General features: G+C 35.7%; 1 protein-coding gene across 1 annotated transcript in view; it reads left to right on the forward strand.

Annotated features, from left to right (window-relative positions):
- The window catches only part of LOC145991421 (transient-receptor-potential-like protein), an 885,379-nt gene that overhangs the window by 844,062 nt on the left and 22,631 nt on the right, over positions 1–18,686 (forward strand). The window contains exons 15-16 of the mRNA XM_083127420.1: positions 2,523–2,564; positions 3,537–3,653. Of these exons, the coding sequence (XP_082983546.1) occupies positions 2,523–2,564; positions 3,537–3,653 (159 nt within the window). The remainder of the gene's footprint in view (positions 1–2,522; positions 2,565–3,536; positions 3,654–18,686) is intronic.

Below are 18,686 nucleotides of genomic sequence, written 5' to 3' on the forward strand. Positions count from 1 at the left end.
CGCGCGTGCGCGCATATTCCATGGAAGAGAAAGGATGAAAAAACATATACAGATAGAGATTTGTGGGATTATGTAGTTGACACAGTAAGAAATTAAAATCATTGTAACTCTTGGATCCAAAGGACAAGATAATTTGTCTATGTTAGTTACAAGGAAATTATGACAGGTTTTTTTTGTTTTTTTTTCAAAAATTTGTTCCTTGGAATCATTGTCTCAGTAGGAGAACTGATGCGGGAATTTTAATGTTTTCATGACAGGGTCTTTTTCCATTAATTTATTTAATTGTTGGAAAGATTGTCATATGAACACACTGTTAATCTGCAAGTTACAGACATTATTCTTTATTAGTAATACATTCTTGAGGTGAACTTAAATATATTGCCTTTCTAAGAACTGTTTTTGTTGTTATCGCATAGTCCAGTGTGTTTGATTAATTATAAGTTTGATTTACTGTATTTAATTAAGAAGAGTTTGTTTTGTACAGTTAAGGTTATTAAGAATGTAATATACTCAATGATACTCCACTAGAGTGAAAAATCTGCTTGTCATGAATACCGTTTGGTTATTAAGGACTATCTACTTCTTGTAGTGTTAGCTGTTATCCTCCAGCTATTCACGTTCTTCCAGAGCTGTCACTGCTTGAAGGAAAAATGTTTCTCGTTTCATTTTATTAAAAAAAGAAGGTAACATTAACGTTGCCTTGATGACTGCCAAGAATTTAGAAATACATGAAGTACCTTTCTCCTTAAAGAATTGAATTGACACTTAGATAGGCCATTCAACTAGCAACTAGGCAAGAATTTGTGCAGAATTTTCCATCGGGTGGGGGTGAGATTAGGCTGTTCTTAGTGGATGTAAAGGTTTAATTGATTGATTTGTTTTATTTTACTTTGCTTTTCTGTCAATTTTGGCTAATCGCAAAGATGAGGATGAGTTATATAATGAAGCCACACTCGCAAGGAACACACATGCCGAGGCCGGGATTCGAACCTGGGGGTGTAAAGTTAAATTTTGCCTCTAAATTACCATAAATTTGGCTTTTTTAAAAAAATTGTAATAGAATGGTGCAAAAAAATTAAGGGATATTTAGACAAATCACTGCAACTAGGTAAACAGATCTATTACTTATTTACTTTGACTATTCATTGAGTATCTTTGATGTCCATGATATACTCTTAGAGATTCCTACTCAACACTACTTCAACAAACTATATTTAAATTTTTTAATGTTTGCAGCACTATTTACTCTATGACCTTAAAAAAAGTCAGTGTTTCTGTAATATGAGAAACCAGTAAAGCATAGATTTCTCCTGTTTTCTGGGTACTTTAGAAAGCCTCAGTAGCCTAAAATAATGAAATATTCTTTGGAAACTGTGAATGTTTTTCCTCCATACAGTTAAAAACATAAAATTGTTCTCTTGTTTACTCATGTTTCGAGGTATACTAAGAACTCCTCACTCTCCACTTTCCCCAACTTATCATTTCAAAGTAGGCGTTTTCTGTATGTATAAAACTACAGTTCTAATACATATTATTTTAAATAATAATAGTTTGCTTAAAGTAGAACCCTAATTCTAAATTGTCCTGATTTATATGTTTTACCTTGTTGGTCCTTGTAAAGCAAAACTTGATAAAATTTAAAGTAAGTCTTGAAGCTTTCCAGGCAACGAATGATGAAAAGATAATCTTTTTTGTTTCCTGATGAAACAAATAAACAACAATAAAAATCAAGCTTGATATTAACTAGTCCACACAAAACAGTTAAAATGAAAATAAGTCTTATACTTCTATACATTTGTTTTTAGGTGTTAAGCAGTATTTGTCAGTAAAATCAGGGAAGTACTTAATACAAAGATGTAGAGGTTCAATTTTAGGAATCTAAGCTTAAGTTATGATTGAAGTCTACACACTAACCAAATATAAACCAAAATTTGCATGGCTAACTGGTAAATAGGGAATCCAATTCTTTGTTTTCCTTGATTTTATCAATTATCCTCTAGGTTGCCATTCTTAATTGTACTATTCTTACTGTTTCTATTTCTCCTACCTGTCCCTCATTTCTTGCTTTGCAATAGAGTTAAAAACTCTGACACATTATAAGCATATGTATAAATATATATTATTTAATAATTTTACGTTAGGTAAACTCCAAACTTTGAATGTCACTGGATGACACAGCAATTCCCATCACCATTTTCCAAAATATGGTGTAGTAACACTTAATATGAATGTCCTTTCCAGGGGTCAAAACTCAAAACTGGAGACTATAACTTGCTCCAAAACATTAAAGCACTAACATGCCATTAAGTTATACAGGAACCCCCTTCACAACACAGTGCAAGCATCAATTTCTGGAAATGGAAGATTGAAATTGACATATGGATATCATAAACAAATATAATCGATGCACGACATACATATTTTACCAACTAGATATCCCACGGACATTTTGCATATGACGATAGTGCACCATCTTCTACATGCAATTGCTGATGTGCAGTAACCAAGTTTTATTTTTGCAGGGCTCTGAAGCAATATCAAATCCTGATTACCATGAGCAATCAGTAAGTACCGGAAAAGCTTCTGGATGTATGCTACTGTCTGTCCCCTCGCATCTTTGTTTCCCTCCCTTTAAAACACCCCCCAGAAAAAAAAATTATAGTTTTTGATGCACTGCTTCCAATGTGATGCTTTTGTTGTTTGTCGCTCCCAATGTTAATTTGTGTACGTCCATGCGTAAATCCTGTCTGTGTTATATGTCCTCAACAATCTTATGAACAGGAAAGAGAAATTATCACATGAGCCCCTCATGAACAATGGGATAAGTAGTAGTACTTATTAATATATCTGTATGCTTTTCATGCACTTACAAATTACTATCTTATGGATATATACTTAACATTCACTGTGATCTTCAAAAATTACATTCTGCACAACTGAATTATGATTCATTGTTGAAACAGATGGTTATCAAAACACACTTGTCAATTATAAATTGTATAGTTCCAACCCACATACTGCAGATTTGAATTATTGTTTGGAAACAAGTTTTGTTGCCCCATTCAGACACTGTAGCCTAGCAGTAGTTACGTAGCAAAATATTTTTATTTGAATTCAAATGTAGAAAAAACTTAATGCTTCTTCAGCAGCATTTAATATACTTTCTCTCCTTAGAATATTGACATAATGAAAGAACCATTTTTGAACATGCATTGAATAAGTGTAACTATATAGAGCACTTCAATAGAATAGACAAAAGCTTTAGAAGTTTACCAAATTCTTGTCCCTAATGTTACATGCTGTTGGTAAGCGATTGTGCTCTGTATATAATACATTCCATCTTTAAAAATGTGCAAAATTTTTAATCAAATAATGAGTTTAATTAAAACAATAAAAATGTTAAATTTTGTCATGGCTTCCCCTTAAAAAAAAAAGTGCTCTGTACCCAAAGACCATTCCTCTTTCCTGTTCATGAACGTTTTTCATATCCCTGCTGTGTAAGCTTCTTTCGTGAGTAAATTTTGCTTCAATTCCAGAACACTCGATGGGAAAATCTTAAAAGCCTGACCCAGGACTCATCTTATTCTTCCTTCCCTCTGAAAGATATCCATGAGCCTGAAAAGAAGTTCACCATGAAAGATATTTTCTTCAGTGTAAGTTCAGTTTGCAAAATCTTCTGAATTTTAGGAAAAGCAAAAGAAAGAAGGCATGCACACTACACAACAGCCATGACAATTCTGGTTAAAAAAGAACATCTAAAATGTGAAATAAATAAATTATACTTTTCACAAACTCTTAAAATACATAAATTACTATGGCTAATGCACCCAATTTACGTAAGTATCTCATGTTGATGTCAAAAAAGTTTGCAGTCCACTTTATGCTAAGATAGGCTAATTAGGACTGGACTTGCCATTAAAGGAGGGTCCCTCTGCCAAAAGTTGAACCTGGGACCCCTTGATGGTGAGCACCACACCATCAAGGAGTTCAAATACTCAGGTCATGTGAGGCTATGGCACGGTGAGGAGGTTTCCGAGTTCATACTTAGCCCAGCAGAATGCATGTTCTCTGCCAGGATGCAAGTATGCATGCTGTATCAATATTACCCATAAGAAAATTACTTCTTAAGTTGGAATTATAACTGTTTTAAAGCATGTAAATTATAATGCATTGATTAAATTAATTTTATTAAGTTTGAACATTTTTGTTGTATTATGCATCTGATTAGGATAAGAGGCTCTCAGTCAGAGACGGAAGGACACATGCTGGGTAATATTAGCCACAAGCAAAATTACTTCTTAAGTCCAAATTATAATTGTTTTAAAGCATGTAAATAACATACTTTTATTGATTAAACTAATTTTATTAAGTTTAAACATTTTTAATGCATTATGCAATAGATAGAAATGAGAAAAAAAATTGAAATACCAAACTGAAACATATGAGCATGTGTAAGGGTGAAATTTACCCAGGAAGTGTTTCTATGTGGAGCAAACAAAGTCTCACAGCTAATTCAAGGTTCAACAGTTGGACTGCTTCTCTGGAAAGGTACTGAGAAGGATAGCGTCAGACAGCCATATGCATGTCCTTATGGGATATATTCATACTTAATGATATGATGCATCTTACAGTTTGAATAATAATTTATTTATTAATTTCGCAGTGGCTCATCCACAGTCACATTGCAACATAGCTATATGCAAATAATAATCAGACCAACCTCCGTGGCAGCGTGGTTAATACAGCATGTTACGATGCCAGAGGTCTTTGGTTCGAATCTCAGCCTGGACATTGGTGTTCTTTGCGAGTGTCCTTTCATCAATTTTACCATATCATATCATTCATCCTCACCTTCATGATGAGGCAAGGAAGCAAGTAAAATAAACAAAATCAATCAATGAATCAATCAAATAATAACCATGAAATTGAAGTTTTATATGCAGGGAATCCCATTAAATATGTTACTTCATTAATGACTTGAATGTGTAAAGTGAACTTAACGAAACATTTGCAAAGCATGGATTTTGCTACCTGAAGCAGCTATTCCTATTGCATCAAGCATTGTAACAAGTGAATGCATACGAACTATAAATACACTGTGCAACAAAGGTATTGCTTTCTGGATTTCATCCAGCATTTGTGATAGGTGTGCACTTACTAGAAACATACATGACCCACAGTTTCTGAGAAATGTCATTTTGTTTATGAAGTGATCAGGAAATTGTGGTACGAATAAGAACACTTTGTTTTATGTTGTGGCAACACTGGGAATTTTTCCACATGTGGCAGAAGTTGTTTTTATGCCACTGTATCTTGAGAAATACATATTGACACTTTGTGTTGAAAAATATTGTTGTATGAAGTAGGTTCATGCTATACTTGTGCAGGGCCAGATTGAAACGAAATTGGGTCTGATGCTGCAGCGTAAATTGGGCCTGATGCACTTACATACTATGATTAACATATATATTTTTTGTTTTTCTATTTTAATGTTTTTCTTGTTTTTTATGTTTTTTATATTATTATTATTTTTGTGATTATGATAATGACTTGAATGCGAAAGAGGAACATAAATTGAGAGTATTTGAAAATAAGATCCTTAGGAAAGTATTTGGGCCTAAAAGGGATGGGGAGACAGGTGAGTGGAGAAGGTTACATAATTTGTATATATGCCCAGATATTATTAGAATGATTAAATCAAGAAGACTTTGGCAGGCCATGTGGCACAAATGAGAGAGGAGAGAAGAGTTTACAGGATTCTTGTTGGGAAACCTGATGGTAAGAGACCAGTAGGAAGACCAAGATGAAGATGGAGGGATAATGTTGAGATGGACCTAAAGGAAATCGGTAGGGATGGAAAAGAGTATATAGATCTTGCTCAGGATAGGGACAGATGGAAGACCTCTGTTGCTGCAGCCATGAACCTTCGGGTTCAAGAAGGCTAGGGAGTTAGTTAGTTAGATTATGATAATGTACCATGAAATGATTATGAGAGGTGCACTAGTGCTGCTTACTTATATTGCTGTTTTTCGAGCCTTAGCAAGCAAGAATTCTTTGATCGTGTCAGTGAAGTCAAGGCTGTGCAGGATCTCATGCTCAATGCTCATAAGCACCAGCATGCTTAGCCTTTCCTGCCCCATTGAAGACTGCAGCTCCTTTGACTATTCCCAACTTTGAGAAGCTCCGTTCGCCGGAGGTATTGGACACCATCATGCACAAATAGATGCGCAATGCAATCTCGATGTTTGGAAATGTCCGAGAAAGATTCAACGATGACAGAAGCCTGTACATGGTAAGCTCTGCTGATTCGTTCACAGTCACCGGTTCCTGAGTGCGCATAAATGCAGCAAACTGTACCAGCTCAGCTGCCAGTGTGTCTTCCAAGTCATCTGGATATGAAGAAACAAGATTCTTTGCTTTGTCCTTGATCTGCTCAATGCTCAATGAGGTTAGCTCTGAGAGAAATCCGAATGTTTTAATAATATCGTCATATGCCTTCATTTGCTTTTCCAGTTCAGCTAACAGACTGTCGATCATGACCAGATACGTCTGAGTTTTGAACGTTTCCCTTTGGCTGAGATCTGCTTCGTTTGCAGCTCCTTCATCAGGCATTCACTTTTGCTTAAGGCCTCGATGCTGCTCATCTTTGTATTCGCTGTGTTGAACCTTTTCAGTCGCTATCTGCTCATACACATAAAATCTATCCCATGCAAACTGAACCGTGTTGACCAGTGATGCCATCAAGCTAGTTGCCATATTTAGGCCGGTTGTAGGATTTTGGAGGCAAATGCTCGTATTGTTGAGACGGCCAAGGATATCGTTCATCCTGCATGAAAATCCAGCCCTCTGGTTTCTCGTATCTGCCTTCTGCTCCTTATCTACCAAAAGCTCATCCAGGACTTCCTGAATACTCTTCCACCCTTCTATCAGCGCTTTGACAGCATCTGCACGTTCACACCATCGTGTTCCAGGCAAACCCTTGAGCGTCAGCCTGCAGCGATTCTTTACTTGCTGCCAGCGATATGTTGAGTCAGACAGGAAAACATATAGTCCATTAACAAAATCAAAAAACCGGGTACAGCCACTGCAGTTTTCAACAGCCTGATCTCCTACCAGGTTTAGGCTGTGGTTGAAGCATGGAATGAAAGTGGCGTATTTACATTCTTGCTTGACAATTACCTGTACACCATTGTACCATCCTGACATGTTTGACGGATTGTCATATGAGACTGGCCTCTGCAGTTAGTAATATACATGCTTTTTTCCTCCAGAAAGTTCAGAAGTATGCTAGCCATCTGCTCCACAGTGTGTCTCATCATAGGCATGAATGTCAGGAACGGTTCAACTGGACCATCAGGCAGAACATACCGGATAACAATTGTTAGCTGATCGAGGTGTGATATGTCAGGCGTCGAGTCAATGGAGACAGAGAAATACTTTGCCTCCTTGGTTTCTTTCAGGATGGTGTCCTGCATCTTTTGTCCCATGAGCTTCACCAGTTCATCGCATATTGTGGATGACAAATAGGAAACGTGACCTTTCCCGCGGTTGGCATAGTTTCTAATATGGTATCATACTTCGCCAACAGCTCAATGATGCCAAGGTAGTTACCATTATGAGCGGAACCTATGATCTGATCCCCCCTTATTGCAAGATCATGCTCAGCTAGGAATATCAGAGTGTCGATGTGCCGCTTCACAATCTGGCTCCAGTAACACCACTCTTCCTTCGCCTGTTTAGTGACTAGGTAGTCAACATGACCGGCTTCCCTCTGTCGGCTCGCAAAGGACAACATAGCCTCGATATGACCATCGCTGCTTTCATGCATTTTTATTCTGGATTCGCCTGCCCTCCAGTTGTCAAAACTGACAGAAACTAATTTGGTCGCTTGAACAGCACTGCCGCTGAACAATTTGCATGCAAAGCAGAACATCTTCCCTGTCGATGGCAAATAGCACAACCATTATCTATAGGATTTTTCTCCATTAAGCAGATGCGTACGCACAAAGAAAGTCTTTGTGCATCGACATTGGAACGACTTGCCTGGGTATCGTCGGGTATTGTCTGGCACTTTCTTCAAACTTCGATTCAGTGTGTTGACAGTCTTTGGGACCTTTCTTGGCCCAATATTCTCGAGTGTCATCGTTGATTTCACCCCACTGTCCCAAATCATTGGCAAAATCCTCCAGCGTCGGCGCTAATGCTTCAGCGATAGCATCTCCTTTCACCTCTTCTCTTTCCCACTCTTTATTCTCTCTTGGCTCGACAGGTTCATCTTGCTTGGCCTGGCCTTCAGGAGCACTCAAACTCGCAATCGCTTCCGATGCAGACGATTGAGACGAAGATGTTCGTACTCTGAAGTATGAACTCAATTTTGGAATTTTTGCCAAAAAATTTTCTTGTTCTGCTGCTTGTTTCCTTTTCTTTTTCGCTTTATCCCACCCACTGAGTTGAGACGCCATAGTAAGCGTGCGTGAAACAGTACGAACAATATCACAATGTGAGGTCACATCAAAACCTAACAATGAAATTCCGTCGATTTTTTCTGTACAACTAACTTTCAAAGTGAAAAATTTACTACGTTGCAGTTACCAAACAATAATAAAGTGGCAACAATCGCCAAGATATTGCAAAAAACTCAGCTAAATTACTAAGTAAACTATTTAATGTAAAATTGATAGCATTAACTTAAAATCATTGGTGAGCAATAAACACGACATTATAGTTACGTCACAGCTCAAAGAATAATAGTAACTGTATAATAAGTAATGCTGTGTCTAGGCGTCTGAAATTGGGGCTCCAAATTTCATTCCAAGAATTAATTTCAGGTTAATATAGCAAAAAAAAACTGTTCAGCTTTTGGACAATTCTCGTCTGTTTTCATCTGGGCCTATTTCAGGAATAGGCCTAATGCTGCAGTATCAATAACACCCACCTTAATTCATCACTGTACTTGTGTACCTAGGTACAGAAAACATACTGTAACATACATAACAATCAGGTATTGTTTTCACTGTGTGAAGAATAGTAATTTTTTTGTTAGATTTGTGGACAGTTTACGTTATAAACACAGAAGAGAAAAATTACTCCAATTGTAATGTCTACAATCTTTATTTTGGATGTAAAGATAAAACCTGTGCAACACAAGTATGTTGTTTGTCTTGTACAGTCACTAGGATATGCCTACATGAAATAGTAATATCATTTCCTGTCCCTAGGATTTGGCAGGAACCAAGGAACCATGTTTCCGACTGCTACAGCTTGAGCAAAATAAGAATGCCCCTGTGACTCTCTAGTCACACACGTCTAATTTGAAGCAGACTATCTTTCAACATGACCTACAATCAGTAATTCATCCTCTGCGACATTCTGCAGAACTCCCCATACCCAAAAGGTCACAATTCTGTGAAAATAAAACTGACTTCGAACCCACAGAAATTGAAGTAAATGTAGGTAAACCACAGTAAGTCAATGTGAAAAATGTGATTTTATATGGTACTTAAGAATTGTGAAAATGGAAGGCAGAAATTCTGTCTTCTAGGATGTAGGGATGAAAGGGATGGAGCTATATGAAAGGCGAGATCTTACACATATTTTCTCTTGTTCTGGTTGCTTTTCATGCTGAAATGATGTTGGCAGGTTAATGGCAGTATTGTGACAAAAGCATAAGTCAGAAGACTGGTCTCTTTTCACAGATACATCCAAGACAATCGACATTGGAAACATTTACTTATGTGCAGGTGATGTTTCATGCGACATCTGAGAAAGAAGACAAAAGAATAAATGGATAAAATGGTTTCTCAGTTCCTCTTAACACTTCATCCATATACAATTATATAATTTTTGATTGTTTTTAGTACACATATCATGCAAGCCTGTCACATCGATTTGCTTAACGTGTGTGATAAGAGAATAACAGTTGGTCATTGATAAACCTGCAAAGATTTAAAAAATTATAATTTGTCTGAAAAAGCAATTCTCCACAGGATTTTTTATATATATCCTTTTAATGTGTGATATTCATTTAGAGGTGAAGAGAAGCAATTAAGTAGGTATGAAAGAATATGATACATGTTTACTTTCCCGTGTTTCTCTGTGCAGTTCCATCATTCACATTACAGATCTTCTGAAACATCTAGTCTGAAACTTCAATTCTCAACCGTGGCGGCAATTGAGTTCCAAAACTAGGAAGGGAGCAGGGGGGCAAGAACAGTTTACTTTCCCTTGGCAGATAAGGTTTAGTATAGTGCAGGTGCTGCAAAAATTGGGAGGCTATTTCCCCCTCATGCCTCCCCACTGCTTCTGAAATACATGATTTACATCAAATTCAGTTATTTATAACTTCTGCTTTTCTACATTATAAATTTCCAGGTGATAATTTCCAGGTGAGCCTCAGTATAGCATTTTGCTTGAAAAAGCAAATACCAGGTGTGCCGGTTAAAAATTCTTAATAGATCCGAAAGAAAACAAGTGTATCTGGGGAGAAAGGTAACAAATGCTTTATTCAAAGTATGCGCCATTGCTAGCTACACATTTTGCCCATCTGTCCATCAAATTGTGGATGCCCTTCCAGAAAAATCGTTCACATTTTGAGGTGATCCAGTCAGCAAGCCATTGTTCGACATCTTTGTAATTGTTGAAGTGTTGCTGGGAAAGTGAGTGAGACATCGATGAAAACAAATGGTAGTCTGAAGGGGCTAAGTCTGGTGAGTATGGCGGTGGGACAAGAATTCCCAGCCAAGTGCAGAAATGGTGTGTCTGATGCCTTTTGCTGTGTGTGATGAGGCGTTGCATGCTGCAAAATCACTTTTCCGTGTCTTGTCGCCCAGTCTGGGCGCTTTTCGATCAATGCATGGTTCAAATTGATGAGTTGTTGACGGTAGCTAAAGGCATTCACTGTTTCACCTGGTTTCAGAAGCTCATGGTACACCACACCCTTCTGATCCCATCAAATGCACAGCATTGTTTTCCTTCCGAAGCAATTCGGTTTTGCGGTCGATGTTGAAGGTTGTCCTGGGTCAACCCATGACTTTTTGCATTTTGGGTTCTCGAAGTAGATCCATTTTTCGTCCCCAGTCACTATCCGATGCAAGAAAGACTTTTTCATGTCGAGAAAGCAACACTTCACACACAGTTTTTCGCTTTTCCATTTGTCTGTCGTTCAGATGATGTGGGACCCATTTTCCTGCCTTCTGGATCTTTCCCATGGCATGAAGACAATCAGATATGGTTTGGCGACCAACATTTAACTTCTCTGCCAGTTGTTGTTGCGTTTGCGTATTGTCTTCGTCCAACAGTGCTTGCAATTCGGCGTCTTGGAATGTTTTCGGCTGGCCCAGGTGATCTTTGTCTTTAAAGTCGAAATCACCACCAAAACCAACGCACACACGCATCTTGCATTAGGACATTGTCACCGTACGTTTCCACAAGGATACGATGGCTTTCACTTGCGTTTTTCTTTTGATTGAACATGCTCCTTATTTGGTTTGAAGGTCAAAATGTTTCCTACACAAACCCAATATCACGATCACTCGCACTTGGTTGCACATCCACGGCATTTTGACAGGTACTGTCCTGGCAACACACTGACGTAACAGTTGAGACTGTCCACCAACCCTTGCTTCCAGCACACCTGGTATGGGAGAATTTCATGGTGAGAGCCACATTTCAGAAAAACCTTGGGTGATACAGCTAAACTAATTCCAGATTCGAACTCTGGAAGTCAAAATCTTTAAGAAAAACTCTCTTTCATGCAGGAGACAGAAAAAAAGTTAAAATTTGTTGCACAGTGATATCTAAAATAGAGAAACAATGAAACATTGTGTTCCTATTTGGAGCATCAAAAGTACAATGTTGGCTAAGTAAACACTCCATGGTAGAATGGTGAGTGTAGCATGCTATGATTCCAGGGGTCCTGGATTTGAATCCTGGGTAAGAGGTTGATATTTCATTGCATTTGTTGCTTCATCAATTTATCACATCATCACTCATCCTCTTCATTGCGATTAATCTAGAGTGTGACCATGGGTTCCTGCAGAAAGAAAGAGGGATCACTTCATGCCCTAAAGAATAAGGATAGATTTTTTCATTCTCCCTCTTATTTCTCTCCTCTCTCACTTCCATATTTCTCACTTTACTTCTTCCCATTTTCTACTCCTATGTCTTTGTTTCTTATTGCTTTCATTGTGTTTACCACACTTCTTTATTTCTCTCTTTTCATCTCACTTATTTCTTTATAAGCTTGTTTCTTTTGTAACTCTTTGTTCTCTCCCCTTTAATCTTTTTATGACATTCAGTTATAACATCAAGCATATCATACTTCGAGAGTTCTTTATTTTGAAATTATTTGCCAAATTTTCCGCAATCCCCCATGAGAGTAACATGAAATAGCTAAAATGCAAGTAGACAAACATGCTTCTTCATAACAATTAAATACTGGACTACTGATTTTCTAGTGTTAAATAAAATTATAAATTAATTAGAACTGACTAAATTGTAAAATAAGTCAAATTAACGGTGAATTTCAAGATTTTGCACATGGAAATATTCTGGGCTTAAACAAAATTTTCATAGTCCAATGCATTATGCTTGAACGGAAGATGGTTAGCAATCACTACTGTATAATCACAAATAGCCTCTGGTAACACTTCCTTGCATGTTTGGATAACAACTGTTCCAAAATAAGGGAATAAGAAAGGGTACCAACATGTGGTTCTTGCCCTAAAATTTTGATATTTCGGTCCCTTTTCTGGAACTTTCCTCTGGCTCAACAAATGAGTTTTGAAAGAAGGGAGAAAAGTAAATGTTAAAATGATGAAGTTAGGCACTGGTGGCACACATCCCCAACCTCCTGAGGAAAGTCCCAGTAACAGGACAAAAATGTTGCTATTGAAGAACAAGTAACCTTTCTTTCAACATTTTCAAATCAAATTTTCTTTAGATGAACTTATAATTTTTTGAGTTTTGGCTCATCAATATCAATATTCATCATTAATCATTACAATAATGCAATAGATGTTGTCATCAATACAAATATAAAACATAATACAAGAATAATATAAACATACACATATAAAAATATAAAACATAATACAAGAATAGCATAAACATATAAATATAAAACATAATGCAAGAATAGCATAAATGTACATGCATAAGTACATCCGGTGAGTATGGAGAGAACAGTATTACATGTATGAACAATTCTATAAATTTAAATCATCTTTTGAGTGCATAATAAATTCATCTATTGAGTAGAAAACCTTTCTCTTAGACAATCTTGCAGTACCCTTCTAAATTTTTTTTTAAAAAATTGGTAATTATTTGGTAATAAATTTGATGTAAGCCGATAGTGTCAATAAGCTGTAATAGCCCACAGTAATGTTGCCTGTTATTAAAGTTATTTAATGATTCTCTCATTTTTTTAGTTGGTTTGTATTGGTTAGTGGTTATTAAAAGCTGTATTGAAAGTTTAAAACTGTAACTGTTATTTTCTGTTATTTTCATATAACAGGTTTTTGATTCCACTGCCACTGTTGTGTATAGTATGTATTAAATAGGAAACTTAACATTTGTAACTTTGGATGATGATATAACAAAAAAAACAGAACAACATTCTGAATGGTTGCCAATGAATTACCGTGATGTAACATAGTGATAGAGATATTTCATCAAAAAACACCAGACACAGATAAGTGTAAACCATAGTTTTCCCAGTCAGTTTGTTCCTACAGTTAACCATTGCTTTTATTATTCCTTGAACATTTTAGAGAGGAATTATTAAAATATTGAGGAGAATGTTTAAGTAAGGAATGCTCACTTATTTGAAGCAAGATGTTGGTATGTGATGTTAGTTATATATTACAGATGAAATGTATTTCAAGAAATAGATTAACTTTAAAGGTTGTATACTCAAGAGCCAATTAAAGCATAATTATTGACTTTTACTGCAACAATATGTGTGTGTGTGAACATTCGCAGGTGAGAGAAACTATGTATGGTTGTTGTTAAAAGTGTTTTCTTTCTGATATCTTTAATAAGGATGTAATGATTTGTCATTCATAGTGATGATAATTCCATATTAGTAAATTTAGAAATAATTTTACTGGCCTGATATTTCTATTCTTACCTAATTTTATTGTTTAATTATTATCTCTATCATTATAAAAGAGACAAATTCATATACTCTGTTTATAAAAGAATTTCTAAGTATGTAAGTAGTTCAAACAATCTTCTGGTTATATATATTTATTACATGTATGCAGTGTTTGCATGTAAGCAGTTACTTTTTGATAGTATTAACTTTAACTCGGTTACTATTCTTTAAATTTTCACCTGGATGGACATTTTCTTCAGAGAGATTTTTTCAGTATTGAACCAAATGTTCATCTGAAAGAATGTGCAAATTTACAATTGTTAAGATTGTGAGAACTGTTATGTGAGCTATATGTTATCTAGAACAAAGTATCTGTAGGAATAACTTATAGTTACTTTTCAAAATAACTTTAACTGTAACCAAGTTACGCACATTCGATTTTGCCAGCAAGCAGCACAGTTCCTGTTGCTGCATGAGTCACAGTCAAGTGGCACAATATGCAAATGAAGGCACTATAGAAATCTTGCTTTACATCAAGACTACTGAGCGCATCTACATAGTTTTAGAACCAATATTCATTTAGATGCAATGCCTTAGCCGTACTTTATTGTTGGTACATAGTTAATGTCTTTCTGTTAAATATTAATTGAACACATGATATTCTTATATAATTCATTACATAACTTACATACCCCTGTGTGCACTACTTTATCACTACTTTCTGTACAAGTGAGACAATAAAAATCATACTCAAATAGGCACGTATCTAGAAATAGGTTTCACGGGGGGGGGGGGGGGGGGGGTTCAAAACCAAGTGTCTTAGGAATAATAATAATAATAATAATAATAATGTTTATATAAAAATAATTATAAATCAAATTAATACTAATTACAATACATATATTAATATATTATTATTACACAATTAAGTAAAAAGACTGTATAAGAATAGAGATATAAGAGTGCATATTCATTACGTAGCTTACCTGTAGTTAAGATCGGAATAATTTACATAGAAACAAGTGACCTGGCAAATGAAATTAATGTCAAATAGATAAATAATTGAATATTTATCGAATAACAAAAATGTTACATGTAGTTGGAGAAAAGTAAGTTTCTGATTAAAATTTTATGCATATTATTTTGAGTAGTAGTGTACATAAATCTTCTTTGTAATGTGATTCAAAGCCGTATGATCCCAATATAATCCTTGCCTTGTAAAAAAGTTCAGAGGAAATTAATAACCATCGATTATGTAACAAATGCTAATATTTTCATTACTTAATTTTAGTACTTGGTGAGTCTTTCGGGTGGTCTGGACCCATGGACCCCCCTTAAATATGCCTTCCTGTCCTTGAAAGCCATATGATCCCAATATTATCTTCCAATAAGTTCAGAGGAAATTACAACAAATGCTAAACGAGTATAACTAACTAACTCTCTAGCCTTGTTAAACCCGAAGGTTCATGGCTGCAGCAACACAGGCCTTCCATCTGTCCCTATCTTGAACAAGATCTATATACTCTTTTCCATCCCTACCGATTTCCTTTAGGTCCATCTCAACGTTGTCCCTCCATCTTTATCTTGGCCTTCATATAGGTCTCTTACCATCAGGTTTCCCAACAAGAATCCTGTAAACTCCTCTTTCCTATCTCATTCGTGCCACATGGCGTGCCCACCTAAGTCTTCTTGATTTAATTATTCTAATAATATTTGGACATGAATATAAATTATGTAACCTTCTCCATTCACCTGCCTCCTCATCCCTTTTAGGTCCAAATATTTTCCTAAGGATCTTATTTTCAAATACTCTCAATTTATGTTCCTCTTTCAATGTAAGAGACCAAGTTTCACACCCGTATAATACTACAGGCAAAATTACTGTTTTGTATATTTTTACTTTTAGTTTCTTAGATATTAAACGATAAGACAAAAGTTTATGAATAGAGAAGTAACATGCATTTCCTGAATTAAGCCTACTTTTTTATTTCCTCTTTAATATAATTTTCATTTGTTAATATTACTCAACAATATTGACAATATTATTGTCAATGAGTATATTTTCATTATTTAATTTTCGTACTTAATAAGTCTTTCGAGTGTGTGGGGGAGTGGGGGGGGGGGAGTCTGTACACCCTAAATACATCCTTCGTGTCTACAAAGCCCTATAATTACAATATAATCCTTGTCTTCCAATAATTTCAGAGGAAATTATACAACAACGGCTAAACAAATATATTTTTCATTATTTAATTTTGTACTTGATAAATCTTTTGGGGGGTCTGAATCCCGTAGACCCCCTAAATAAGTCCTTGTAGTGTACTTTTTTACATGTTTATAATAATAGAAGGATTTACTATCTCTGCTTATCATCATTGAGTGAAAATCTCATTTAATCTCCCACCTGGAATTATGAAGTTAGAAAACTACATGGCTAATCTTTAAGGATAATTACACACATGAATGTATGGAAGCACACAGGGTGTAAACAGTGACCTTTTGAGAAGGCATCCAAATGTCAACCTCACTTTCACATAGTACACCTCGTTTAACTGCAATTTTGCAAGGCAACGAGTCTCTAGCATCTGGACCTACAGCCAGTATAATCCCTTGAAGGGCTGTGTTTTGTCCTTACATGTGCTGTTAATTTCTCCTTTAATACCCAGAGACAAGTATTGATTTTGGTTATGGTAAGCGGCTAAACCCTGTATAATGCAACAGGTACAATAATGCAAGTGTTGACACACATAAATTTTATTTCAATGAATAAATCAAGCATGCCCCCCCCCCCCCCCACCTCAACACACACACACACAAACAATCAAAACATCAATAATAATAATAATATAGTTAATAATGCAAAGAACATTGTTGGAGGCAATTGTTCTTGAAAAATAATTTACAGTTCTTGCAGTAACGAGGTTGTGCATACACTCACTATTTTTTTACTTTATTTGCAAGTGTGGTGTTAATTACTTAAGTTACAAGTGTGGTGTTCATTACTTGCTTTTTTGTCATGTGAACTCATAAAGCATTATTTGTCCCTCTTTCATGATTGACCTCTATGTATTTACTCCCTTCTCACCCAGTTGTATTTAGAGGTAGTGTAATTGCCTTATCCTTATATGTGATGTGTTAGTTGCTCCATTAGTGTTTGTTGCATGTAGATTTTACATGTAGCATCTCATTTCTTTCCAACACCTTCACGATAGTTTTTATTAAATAGAATTTCAGTGTGTGTATGTAGTACTTATTATTTTTATTGTAGTTCTGAGTTAAGATTGTGTAAATTACATGTGTGTAGTATTTTGTTAAGTCTATCGAAAAATAACAGATCATGATTGACAGTAAGTATCACCGTACTAAATGTGCAGTAAACTTACATAGATACCTACTGCAGCTTATTTTTTTCTATTTTGATGTTTGCAGTTAATCAATAAAAAAAATAATTATGGAATTGATTGGAAGTGCAAGCAATGTAGAGGCAAGTTCATGCAGATGTAGGGTGACTCAACATTGTACTGCTATGATATTTATGACAATATTTTAATTTTTCAATATTGTACTATCAAGATATATTTTTTTTTACCATTGTAGTGGTCATTGGTCAGAAATAGCGTGCTACTTGTAGTGGCGCTACAAAAGTTTTAGCTGTAGCAGCACTTCATTTTTAAAACTGTAGCTGTATTCATGGTGGTTGCGGTAAACGCGGTTTAAAATTACTTACGTGAAATTTAAAAGATTTCGTAATTCCGCGTTGCACAATTTAATGGTTCAATCCTATTAATTTCGAAGATCCACTGTCTTCATTCACAAAAGGGTACGGCGTTTGAAGCGGAGATGGTACCGCGTCAGTACATTGTTTGTTCCCGGGCGGCGGTGGTTGCTTTAAAAGATTTCGTAATTCCGCGTTGCACAATTTAATGGTTCAATCCTATTAATTTCGAAGATCCACTGTCTTCATTCACAAAAGGGTACGGCGTTTGAAGCGGAGATGGTACCGCGTCAGTACATTGTTTGTTCCCGGGCTTGTAGATAAAATCGCTTCGCTATAGCTACTTTTCTTCTTGGAGTTTTGAGGCAAATTTTGGTATGTCAACAGTGTTCAGCCCACTACATATTCATAATAACAATATATGGATAATCCTGATTTTAAATACTCGGATAAAATATACAAAGCTATATAGATTACCACCATTTAAATTATTGAAGAATTACTTCAGGTTAATGATGGATATCTAGACAATTTGGATATCTGGATATCGATTCACATAATTATCTTGAAAATTATCCTAGGAGTCGGTGAGGAAAAATTGCCATTGATACTTTTCATTCAAAATACTGTCTTCATATTAGTCATTAGAAATTAATTATTCCTAATAAAAATGGTAAAACAAGTAACAGATAGTACCACTATCGAAATATATCAAATGACTGGTATTGTGGTGATAGTGGAACCTATTTTCTAATAAGAACACCTGCTAAGGGCTTTTGAATACCCATATGCAAATTTTTGTTTTTTATGATAAAGTAGTGCAAAACAAAGTAGCAGATAGGAATAGCTGTAGAGAAGCAAATTTTTGAATAGTGG

Source organism: Lepisma saccharinum, chromosome 8 (genome assembly GCF_977018435.1).
Source record: "Lepisma saccharinum chromosome 8, izLepSacc3.1, whole genome shotgun sequence".
Lineage (NCBI taxonomy): Eukaryota > Metazoa > Arthropoda > Insecta > Zygentoma > Lepismatidae > Lepisma > Lepisma saccharinum.